This window comes from Carya illinoinensis, chromosome 7 (assembly GCF_018687715.1).
Source record: "Carya illinoinensis cultivar Pawnee chromosome 7, C.illinoinensisPawnee_v1, whole genome shotgun sequence".
NCBI lineage: Eukaryota > Viridiplantae > Streptophyta > Magnoliopsida > Fagales > Juglandaceae > Carya > Carya illinoinensis.
Window position 1 is genome coordinate 7,549,603 of NC_056758.1, and position 12,589 is coordinate 7,562,191.

Genomic DNA, 12,589 nt, shown 5'->3' on the forward strand with positions numbered 1-12,589 from the left:
ATGATAATCAAGAAACATTACTTGCTCTCATTCGGATGTCAATTTGTCTACTTTATGTTCGAATGTTATTTTTTTCGTTTGAACGTAATATTCTGTGACAGATTCTAATCATCATAGAAAAGTAAACGTTCGAACGTTATATAAAACGGCACATCACAAACCGTCACTAAAAATATTTTTAGTGACGCTTGTACAGTAAACTATCACAATATGTATTCTGTGACGCACATTTCGTGACGGTGGGGGTGACCGTTTATAACCATCACCTAATGTATTTCGTGACATTTTTTCCATTTCTTGTGACAGTTTCGTCTGTCACTAAATCTAATTTTTGTTGTAGTGTATTTTAGGCTTATGGTTACAAACCATTAAATAACTTTTTAATAGTAAAGTTTATTAGTTAAACTTTTCATCTAAAAGTCCTAAAACTAAAAGTTATATTGCTCACTGCAATACCAAACATACACTTAATGTTATCTATCATACTTATACGAGTACTAATAAATGTTGTTGAACCCACTACATGCATTCATCTTTTGCTTATAGTAATTAAATTCGAGTAAGAACTTGAGACTATATCTCTTCCTAGTAATTTCTTTCTTGGATTTTGTAGTCTTTGGTGTGACACATTGATAAAAGTGAGTTACAAGTATACTAAATCTGCCATTAATTAAAATAAATCCTGTCAACAAATGCAATTGAAAATGTCGACATTTAAAATTAAGAACAAAATTTTTCTTCTATAAATGATCAAAGTTAGACAGAAGCTCAAATTCACAAGGCAGAAGCTTGGAAGACCAACAAGAAAGTGCAAAGGCTTTTACTAAGTGCTTTGAAGAGATTTTCAAGTCCACAAACCCTTCTGAAGAATGCATTGCAGATTACCTACAGTCAGTTGAACCAAGAGTAACGTAGGCATGAATGAATGATGACTCAAGGAAGACATATCCCCAACAAGGCACTTGCTAATGCCCATGTTAGAAAGTTTTGCACATAAAGATCTTTCCTTGACTATCAAGACATTTTGAGGATTTAAGTCGCGATGAATTATTCCCAATTCATGCAAATGCACTAGCCCAGAAACCACATCCCTGTGTCAAACGCAAGATAAGGGGTTAAGAAGATGCTAACAAAAATCAAAATTATTTGATCCAAAAATGGAAACTGAACTTAAAAATCATACAGGAGCAGTTAGCCTACACTTGTGTTCATGTGGGGCTTGACAGGCACAATGGTCACATTCAAAGCATTGAAATCAATATCAAATCAAATATGCATTTCACCAGCCTAATAACTAAACTTATGGGTAGTACAGAAAACTTGGGGTTAGTATAGAAAACTTGGGGTATTAGTATGGCAATTCAAAACTTTTCAAGGTTGTACGATGATGACTACCAAAGATGTATGTTTAAGTCCCACGAGTGTGGAGTTTTGCCTCATCTTTCTTATGCATTAATGACAACAATCCAACCTCTTGGATGGATCTTTCATTATTATACAGCCTTGTTACAAATAACAGTAAATCATTGTGAAGCTATTATATCCAAAATCCTCAAAACTGCTTGACACATAAATGAGGCTGAGTCATTTTAGATTCTATGCCAAATAAATGAATGAAATTCAAAAACTAGACAACACTAGTGCAAACATACATGAGCCAAGCCTAATGAGTTATACTTAATTGTCAAGGGGTACTAATAACCGTTACCGGGTTTGCAACTAAGTGGGCAAACTTGCAAAATCACTAGAAAGATCTATAGTTGGTTATGCCATATAGGAACAAAGAATAAGAAAACAAAGCTACACATAAATAGACGTTATGGTTATGATAATAGGAATTATCTGAGCTAAACACAAAGGCTACTTTCATCTTTCTTTCTTTCTTTCTTTCTCCTTTTGATAAACCAACAAATACTATCATGCAAAAATAATAAACAGACATACCAACCAACCTCATCATCTTTAACAATAAAGGTGATGGACGACCATTTGCTTTCCACAAATTGATACCCGACATTCTACTCTTCATGGACTCTAGACGGGCTTTATAATCGATCATAGCTCTCGTAGCTTGTTTCTCATTGAATGCTAGGTATTGTGAATAATCTGAGTAAACCTGGATCAAATCATCCAAGCTGCAAGTACACAGCTCCAAAGAGAGATAGACAAAATCTTGATCATATTCCACACAGCTCCAATGTTTGGATGGTAGTCAGAAGATATAAAATTTTGAATTTCTTTAAAAGCCACATCATTATGAGCATGAACCAAATGTTTTACAGCAACTGGTCAACCCTCATATATTCCCTTCAGGATAATGGTACCATTACTTCCCTTAGCAATTTTAGTGTTTGATACAAATAGGTTTCCTATCTTCCCTTAGCAATTTTAGTGTTCGATACAAATAGCAATTTCTATTTCATGGATTATAGTTGTGCATCCCAGATTGTTCATTAAGGCAACAAATTATAAGTGAGCTTCATAATGAATGACACTTTGGCCGAGATAAGACATTGGCCCTTATCTCTTCTGACTTTTATTAGCCCAAGTTGACTAGTGATGTGGCCCATTATGTGGACCCTTGTTATGTGTGCCAGCGTTCTAAGGGAGTTCTCACCAATGTGGGCTTGTACACTCCCTTACCTATTTCTGAAGCTCCTTGGCTCGATGTCAACATGGATTCTGTATTGGGTTTACCCCACACCCAAAGGGCCTCGGATTCTATCTTTGTTGTGGTTGATAGGTTTTCCAAGATGGCAAATTTTGTAGCTTGCAGGAAGATATGGATGTTGTCCGGATTGCCCATCTTTATTTCAGGGAGATTGTGCATTTACATGGTGTTCCTCAATCCATCACTTCAAATCGTGATACCAAGTTCATCAATCATTTCTGGAAGAGCCTGTGGGGGAAACTGGGAACACAGTTGAATTTTAGTAGCACCTACCACCCCCAGACCGATGGCTAGACCGAGATGGTGAACCGGAGTTTGGGCAACCTTTTGAGATGTTTGGCAAGAACTAAGCCGAAGCAGTGGGATTTGGCATTGCCTCAAGTAGAATTTGCCTACAATAGATCGAAAAACAGAACCATAGGCTTAAACCCATTTGAGATTGTCTATGGTCAGAACCCATCTGGGGTGCTGGACTTAGCCCTTATTCCATGTATAGGACGTTTCAGTCCTAAAGTAGATGAGATGGCAGAGCATCTTCGAGGTATCCATGAGCAGGTGAAACAGACCATTCATGAGAGCAATACCAAGTACAAAACTCGGGTTGACAATCATCGTCGTCAGGTACTTTTTGATGTTGGTGATTTTGTTTGGGCTGTATTAACTCGTGATCGTTTTCCTGTTGGCAAGAATAATAAACTTAAGGATCGGAAGATTGGACCTTGTGAGGTAGTGCAGAAGATCAATGATAATGCTTACAGGTTACGCCTTCCCAGTCACTTAAAGACTTCTGATGTCTTTAATGTGAAGCACCTAAGTCCTTGTTTTGTGGATATATTCTTATGACATTACTCTGGACTCAAGAACGAGTTCTTTCCAACCCGGGGCGACTGATGCAGGGGGATCTGGGACAGATGATGCTAAGCTATCAGATTGTACCTTGATGACACTGAGATACCATGAGTTGGCAGATCAGCGCAAAGGCGGGAATTGATTGTGATATGTTCCTAATTGGGGCCGTTTTGAGTGCGTTTTAGTCTTTTGGCCATAACTTTGGCTACGGGCGTCGGAATCGTGCATAAGACCCCAATTCGAAAAGCTCTTTTCGGCGCACACGCTATTCACATCGAGCATGGCTCCATGTGACCTTTTCTGACCTCAAATTCTACTGTTTCCCCCTCCGAATCACTAGTTTTAGTTATTTTTTACTATTTATAGTAATATTTCGTTTGTCAATTAGGAAGATATTTTAAACCTGATTTGGGCCAAATTTTTTGAAAATTGCTTATTTTATTTTGAATTTCAATTTGGAGTGATTTTCAGGATTTTGCTATTTTTAGCAAAATTCATATAAACCCGATTTTTGGCTATACAGTCCAGCTTGTGGACTGATTTTCGACATTACTTGATTTGATAATATTCAGTTAAACCCTGGAGAATTTTCTCTCTGGTTTTGGGAAATTTTCTCTATTCCTCCCTGTGAATCATTTGTTGGAACTAGCCTGCAGAATAATCACTATTCTGCCCGGCATCAGCTAGCTAATTACTAATTCTCTCGGGCATCACTTAATTTGCAGGTTTAGCTTTTCAACCATTTTTTTACTCATTGTAAGTCAAATCTTCTAGCTTATCTTCACTGATTAATCACAGATTTAGAGTTATATAGAGCATCTTATAGCACAAGAATTTACTCTAATATTGCTCCTTATAAATTTCCTGATTTACATAGGTTAAAAGGTTGACAGCACCCTCAGTCGATTAGTGCTTATCATATGGCTATTTGCGGTTCTCATACTGAATTCGAGTTACACTGCACGTCTGAACTCAATCCTTACGGTGGAATAGCTTTCTTTCCCCATCAAAGGGATCAAAAGTTTAGCGACAAGCAATGATCCCATTGGTTACCAGAATGGTACATTTATTGACAGTTATTTAATAGAAGAGTACCACAGACAGAACTTGTTAAACCGCTTTAAGTGTCAAACCAACCCCCCCAAACTTAGCACCGTTCTCTATTTTGGAGTATTAGGAGCCACCCAGTCACAGTTTCTGAAGCAAATGACGCCCCAAAATCTACAGCAAATTGTTGCACCGAATTCCTCCGAAATCGTAGCTGCTCTCTCCTATAAAATGGAAAGCTCAGTTATGTAGAGTGTGAGTGGGGAAAACAGAGAGAGAAAGAGAGGACGTGAGAGAGAGAATTTGTAGAGTTTTGTAATCTCGTACAAATTCAGTAAAAGAGACTCCAGTGGACGTAGGCAATTTGTTAAACCACTTAAATATCGTCTTTTATGATTTTGGACAGGTCAAAGTGCGCAACAATTGGTATCAGAGCTTTAGTTCGCACTGTCTAGAAATCAAATTTAGACAACTCCAGGGTGTTACTCGCATCGAGATGAATCCATTGCCTCAAACGAAATCAAAAACAGAGGTCAGAGGAGGTCACATGCGCCCCAAGAAGATTGGAGCATGCATCCACGCACCAAACGCACATCTGGAGGTTGAAGACGAATGAACCTCATGCTCCACGTGCCCCCACACACAGAAACACGCCCCATGCGCCCGGTGTTTAAAGACACGTGACTTACACATACCTCATGCGCCCTCATATGCCCAGAAGGAGGAAGAGGCGTGAAGTCCACTTCCCCACGCGCCCTAGAGGTCTTTAGCACGTGTAAATCACTCTCCCACACGTCCAACAACAGCAGCGCGTGTAAGCCACGTGCCAACGCACACACAAACGCCACTGTAGCGCGTGCATCTCATGCACCAAACAATCAGGACCTTCCATTTTTCCAGATTCTTGTCAGGCTTGATTTAAGCCATTTGGAGTCCGATTTCAACGATCAAATAATGCTTTCCAACTATTTAGATCATTCCAGACTCATTCGTATGGTTAGAATTTTGAAATTTTGTATTTCAATAATCTAAATTCAAATGAAAATATCTGGAAGAGATAGGAGCTCTGAAAATGCCAGCAGCTCTGGGCGTCGGTACACAGTCTCAAATGCCAAGTTTGAAGTTTAGAAGTTCGATGGAACAAGAAACTTCGGCATGTGGCAATGTGAATTGATGGATGTTTTGATCCAACAAGAGTTGGATATTGCGTTGGAAGAACAATCAGATGACATGACTGAAAAGGATTGGAGGAAACTTAATATCTAAGCTTGTAGTACAATCCGGTTATGCCTTACCAAATAACAGAAGTATTTTGTCATGAGAGAGACAAATTCTAAGAAACTTTGGCAGAAATTAAATGATAAGTTCATGAAGAAGAGCATTGAAAGCCATTTGCACTTGAATAAAAAGTTCTTTAGATTCCAATTTCGTGAAGGTATTTCTATGTCTGAACATCTAAATAGTTATAACCAAATTCTTGCTAATTTGTTAAACTTGGATGTTGAAATCCAAGATGAAGATAAAGCTTTACTTTTGTTAAATTTCTTGCCTGATACATATGAGCATTTAATTACTACTCTATTATATGGAAAGGAAAAGATTAGTTTTGACGATGTATCTAGTTTTTTAATTAGCAATTAGTACCTAAAAAAGGACAAGCAGGTACAACAAGATACATCAAGTGAAGCGCTAACAGCAAGAGGGAGACCACAGTTAAGGTATCCCAGAAAGAAGAAAGGTTTTCAATCGAAAACCCGAGCCACATTACTTGGTTCATCAATCAAAAGAAAGCTCACCAGAGACGAGTATTCATTTTGTCACAACAAAGGACACTGAAAAAAGGATTGTCCCAAGCTAAAGGGACAACAGCAGAATCAACCCACCACAGCCAATGTCGTGGACATAGATGATGATTCAGATTTTGCCTTGACAAGTTCATCATCCATTTGTCATTCTGATGAATGGATTATGGATTTCGGATGTACCTATCACATGTGTCCCAATCAGGACTGGTTTACTGATTTCACAAAGATTGAGGGTGGAGCAGTACTTATGGGCAATGACAGTGCCTGTAAGACTCAGGGAATAGGTAGCATTTGGTTAAAGTTACATGATGGCAGCATCAAGACTCAGACAGAAGTTCAGTACATTCTGGACTTGCAGAAGAATCTCATCTCACTGGGATCTCTAGATTCAAAGGGATTCAGAATCACCATTGAAGACGGAACTCTTAAAATACTAATGGAAGTTCAAGTGGCAATGAAGGGTTTCAGGCGAGGAAACTTGTACTTCTTGAAAGGAAGTACTGTTGATGGAAGAGCTTCCACATGCTGTGAGAAGCTAGATGAGATTGATGCCGACACTACCAGTCTTTGGCATATGCGTATGGGACACACAGGAGAAAGAATTTTGCAAACACTGGTGAAGCAAGGCTGACTCAAAGGTGCCAAGACTGGTAAACTGTCTTTCTGTGAGCACTGTGTATCGGGGAAGTATAGGCTGATCAAGTTTGGAATCGCTGTACACAATACACAAGGGATACTTGACTATGTACACTCCAATGTTTGGGAACCTACCCAAAATGCATCTTTGGGAGGTAAGCATTGGTTTGTAACTTTTGTGGATGATTATTTTCATTGTGTGTGGGTGTATACGATGAAGAATAAAGATGAAGTGTTGAAAATCTTCCTTGATTGGAAGAAAATAGCTGAGACTCAGATCGACAAAAAGATCAAGCAGCTTAGATCTGATAATAGAGGTGAGTACACTTCAAACCCCTTCATGGAAGTATGCCAGAGAGAGGAAATTGTCAGACATTTCATGGTACGAGGTACACCGCAACAGAATGGTGTGGCAGAACGGATGAACCGTACTTTACTAGAGAAAGTGCCATGTATGTTACTGGATGCTGGATTCAATAAATAATTTTGGGCTGAAGCTGTGACATATGCCTGCCATCTCATCAGCCGACTACCCGCAGCAGCCAATGACTAGAAGACACCCACTAAAATGTGGAGAGGTACACATGCTACTAATTATGACTCTTTACACATTTTCAGATGTTCTGCTTACTATCATGTTAAAGAAAGTAAGCTTGATCCTAGAGCGAAGAAAGCAAAATTCTTAGGCTTTAGTACTGGTGTAAAAGGATATAGACTCTGGTGCATATAATCCAAAAAGGTGATCATCAGTAGAGATGTAACATTCAATGAGTCTGAGATGCTTAATTCACATAAGCATAAAGATTCCAATAAAGGACGTCATGATAGCGAAACACTTGGTGATTCGTAAAAGGTGGAGTTTGCCACTCAAAATGATTCAGGCGAAACAAATGGAGAGCACGGGCAAGATGAAGTTGATAGTCCAGTCACAGTACCTCCATGTCAACCCAAATCAATAGCAACCTACAGACCTAGACGAGAGAAACGTGTACCGACACGTCTTGCAGACTATGTGACATATGCATTACCAGCTGAAGGTGTGAGATCTCAACCACTTACAGAGAAGCCATACAGTCTAGTGAACAAATTGAATGGACAAAGGCAATGAATAAAGAGTCTCTTCACCAGAACCAGACTTGGGAGTTTGTGCCGCTTCCAAATGGAAAGAAGACAATTGGCTGTAAGTGGATCTTCAATCAGAAAGATGATCAAACTGCTAAAAATGGAGTGTGATACAAAGCTAGGTTAATAGCCAAGGGTTATGCTCAGACAGAGGGAATTGACTACAGTGAAGTATTATCTCCTGTTGTGAAGCATTCATCCATTCGAATATTGCTAGTTTTGGTTGCACAATATGATCTTGAGTTAGCACAGCTTGATATAAAAACAGTTTTCTTACATGGTGATCTAGAAGAGGAGATTTATCTGTCTCAACCAAAAGGGTTTAAAGAAGCTGGAAAAGAAAATTGGGTATGCAGTCTGAAGAAGTCTCTCTATGGCTTAAAGCAGTCACCTTGGCAATGGTATAAGCAGTTTGACTACTTTATGATGGATCTGAAATACACTCGTTGTCAATACGATCACTGTGTATATTTTAGAAAACTTACAAATGGATCTTTCATTTATTTGCTTTTATACGTAGATGATATGTTAATTGCATGTAAAAACAAGGGGAAAATAAATCGCTTAAAAACTCAATTAAGTCATGAGTTTGAAATGAAAGATCTGGGAGAAGTACAGAGAATATTGGGGATGGAGATCAGCAGAGATAGGGTGAAAGGTACAGTTCACCTTACTCAAAAGCAGTATCAGAAAAGAATATTGAAACGTTTCAACATCAACTCGAAGACAAAGCCGATTAGTACTCCTATGGCCCCATATTTCAAACTTAATGCATTGCAGTCTCCTACAACTGATGAAGAGCGGGACTACATGAGAAATGTCCCATATGCAAGTATTGTTGGAAGCTTAATGTATGTCATGGTGTGTACACGACCTGATATCTCTCAGGCCGTTAGCTTAGTTAGTCGCTATATGCATAATCCTGGAAAGGTTCATTGGCATGTAGCTAAGTGGATTCTACGGTATATTTTAGAGACCGTAGATATTGGTTTGAAGTTCGAGAAAGGTGAAGATAGTCTAGTAACTAGATATGTTGACTCAGACTATGCAGGTGATCTTGACAAACGCCGATCGACAACTGGATATGTGTTCACTATGGCAGGAGGACTAGTTAGTTAGCGATCAACTTTGCAGTTGACAATTGCACTATCATCCACTGAGGCTGAATACATGACTATAACAGAAGCCGTGAAAGAAGTTATTTGGTTACAGGGATTGGTAACAGATTTGGGTTTTAAGCAGTAAGAGGTTACCATTTACTGTGACAGTCAAAGTACAATTCATTTGGTCAAGAATCAAGTATATCACTCTCGAACAAAACACATAGATGTCCGATTTTATTTTGTACATGAAATATTAGAAGAAGAGAACATCAAATTTCAGAAGATTGGCACTAAAGATAATCCAGTAGATATGTTGACGAAAGTCGTCACAGGGATCAAGTTTCAACATTGTTTGGACTTGATCAATATTGTACATTGCTGAGCACCCTCGAGCGCATTGGAACATATTCGATAGCGAAAGTCTCTCATATAAAAGAATAAGGTGCGTTCATTTGAAAAATGAATCAGTTTTTAAGCAGTCTGGTATGGCACACTTGGGTGGGGGTGATTGTTAAACCACCCTAAGTGTGAAACCAACCCCCCCAAACTCAGCACCGTTCTCTATTTTGGAGTATTAGGCACTACCCACCCACAATTTCTACAGCAAATGATGCTCCAAAATCTATAGCAAATTGCTGCACTGAATTCCTCCGAAATTGTATCTACTCTCTCCTATAAAAGAGAGAGCTCAGTTGTGTAGAGTGTGAGGGGGGAAAACAGAGAGAGAAGGAGAGGACGTGAGAGAGAGAATTTGTAAAGTTTTGTAATCTCATACAAATTCAGTAAAAGAGGCTCTAGTAGACGTAGGTAATTTGTTGAACCATTTAAATATCGTCTTTTGTAATTTTGGAAAGGTTGGAGTGCGCAACAGAAGTCCTGACTTGTTCCTCTCAACTTGGTAGAAGAATACAAGAAAGCCTTGAAGGATGGTCCTCAGAAGGGTGGGGTCTCTGCAATTCTTGACATGCGTGCATATATGGAGCTCTTCCTGTCCACCAGATGCGAGTTCAGCATAGTAGGTCAAGAGTTCACCAAAATGGGGTGGGGTTTTGTGAGTATCTTTCCTTTCGATCTCATTAATCTTTTCCTGACTTTGGTGGTATAAAAAAAAATATCCCCTGTTGTGAAATGCTTTTGTGGGTCTTTCACTGACCATTTATGGAGCTACTCGTGCGGCACATAATTGAAAACATAGAGCAGGAATGCTTGCTTGATTTCAAACAATATGAGAATGCAAACCAAATGAAACATAGAAAGGGAATCCTCCATCTTAATTAGCATTTGTGCATAATCACACCTCTGAAACAACGCTAAGGACAAAATCATGTCTATGCATCTTTTCTTGCTCATCTATGATTCTCTTTTAAGGCATTCGACATTAGTGTATTCTTATGCGATCAGAATTTAGCTATATATATATACATACAAATATATAATTAGGTTTGGACTGCTTTACTTGAGATTGATTAGAGAGGGATAGCATACAAGATTTGATATACATTTTTGATTGAATAGGCATTTCCAAGGGAGTCGCCACTGGCCGTTGACCTGTCAACAGCCATCTTGAAACTGTCTGAGAATTGGGAATTACAAAAGATTCATGACAAGTGGCTTACAAGAAAAGCTTGCAGTTTAGAAGGTGCAAAGCAAGATGTAGATCGCCTTCTGCTTAAAAGCTTCTGGGGACTCTTTCTACTCTGCGTGTCAGCTTGCTTGCTTGCTCTGGTTTTGTATATCATCAAGATGGTCCGCCAGTACATGAGGCGTTCTGGGCAAATCTCACAATCGTAATCTGCAGCTATTCAATCATTTCTAGCTTTTGTTAAAGAAAAAGAAGAGGATGATAATAGAATGGAATTAGAGGATGGACAGAGTGGGTCCAAGAGATGGCGAAGAAAGATAGTCTCAACTGGAAGAGTGCGTGAATTAGATGAATCTATAAACGATTCTGATCATGCTTCTGTTTGTAGTGGCAATGTGAATGAGGTCCACTATGCAGTGTGATTACGATGGTAGTGTTGGGGACCTCGGTCTAGTCCCCAAACATTAAGGGTCCACAGGTCTCGTGTCGCCTTATAATGACCGAATGTTCCTTGTCGTCTTGCTTAGACTCGGCTAGGATATGGCAATGAAGGGTTCCTAGGTTAATGAAGGTATGGTGTTTAGTGATGGATTTGATGATGATGATGAGTTCGGGTGATCTAAGTGGTGAGTTTGTGTGTTTGATGCAATGTGGAACGACTTGATGGTTGCCCTTGATGTTGGCGCCACTTGGAAGGTGCTTGGGGTTGGTATGATGAAGTGTAGCTAGGGTTTTGGGTGGTGGCTAAAGGGGATTACGAACTTGGGAAGTGGTGTATTAGGGTTGGAGTCTAGGATGGGTGGCTAAGGTTTGGAAGATGTTTGAAAGAGTCTAGGGTTACTCCTTGACTTTAGTGATTGGCTAAGGTAAGATGAGGAAGGTAGGATTTGAATATGGTAAGAGGATGAAGTTGGATGGTGTTTGAATAAGTCTCGGGTTGTTCCTAGAGTTTAGGGATTTGGAGATGGGAGATAGGGTTTGTATGATGGATAAGGTGGCTAGGGTGCGATCCTAAATGATAAGATCGATGGGAGTTGTTTAGAACTTGAAGTTTGACTAAGGCAAAGTATGAATTTCGAATTTGGATGGATTGGAAGATGGAAGATGAGTTTCTACAAGGTAGGAAATGATTTAGGGATTAGGGTAGTTTGGCTAAGGCAAGAGTGGAGTGAGGGATTTAAAGTTTGAGTGAGTCTTGGGTAGTTCCTAGAATGAAGGGATTTGATATGGCAAGCGGATGAGGGTATTTGGTAGGTTTTGAAAAGATAGAGATGATTGAGGGAGTTTAGGGATTGGATTTCCTGAAATGTTGGGATTGGATTTGAGTTTGAATTTGGGAAAGTGGTTGGCCGAAAATGGAGATGTCGGGATATGATGGGATTTGGAAGATGAGATGAGGATTCCTAAAATGTAGGAAATATCTTGTGGGGATCTTGGTGGTTCGGCTAGGGCTTGTGAGAATGGAAGGAGGGTGTTTTGGAAAGTGTTGGCCGAATATGGACTATGGGAAACAAGGTGGTAGGCATGTGGTGTTTGGAAAATAGATTAAAGCTAGAGAAATGATAAACACGATGGAAGAACACGAAGAACACACGAACAATATGACAACTAGAAAATATAAGAACATAAAAGTATTTTTAGATTTTTGAATAGAGAATGGAAACATGCAAAAGATGGATAAATGGATGATATGAAGATTGAATGGAAAATAAACAAGAACAACGATAGATAGATAAAGAGATTCAACATCTATTCACGAATTGCAAGATGATGA

General features: G+C 39.1%; 1 protein-coding gene across 1 annotated transcript; it reads right to left on the bottom strand.

Annotated features, from left to right (window-relative positions):
• Nucleotides 1–844: 844 nt before the first annotated feature.
• Nucleotides 845–2,806, bottom strand: LOC122316132 (serine/threonine-protein kinase/endoribonuclease IRE1a-like). The gene is made up of 3 exons (XM_043132667.1): nt 2,618–2,806; nt 1,953–2,116; nt 845–1,091 (listed from the first exon to the last, which is right to left on the bottom strand). The coding sequence occupies exons 1-3, from the start codon at nt 2,804–2,806 to the stop codon at nt 845–847; spliced, it is 600 nt and encodes a 199-aa protein (XP_042988601.1).
• Between the last annotated feature and the right edge of the window lie 9,783 nt (nt 2,807–12,589).

Excerpts from the sequence above, each read along its gene's own strand:
- LOC122316132 (XM_043132667.1), bottom strand. The coding sequence starts at position 2,806 with ATGGGCAATCCGGACAACATCCATATCTTCCTGCAAGCTACAAAATTT. Across the intron at positions 2,117-2,617 it reads GAGTGTACAAGCCCACATTG|GTTTACTCAGATTATTCACA; the intron begins GTGAGAACTCCC and ends GATTTGATCCAG. Across the intron at positions 1,092-1,952 it reads TTATTGTTAAAGATGATGAG|GGATGTGGTTTCTGGGCTAG; the intron begins GTTGGTTGGTAT and ends CGTTTGACACAG.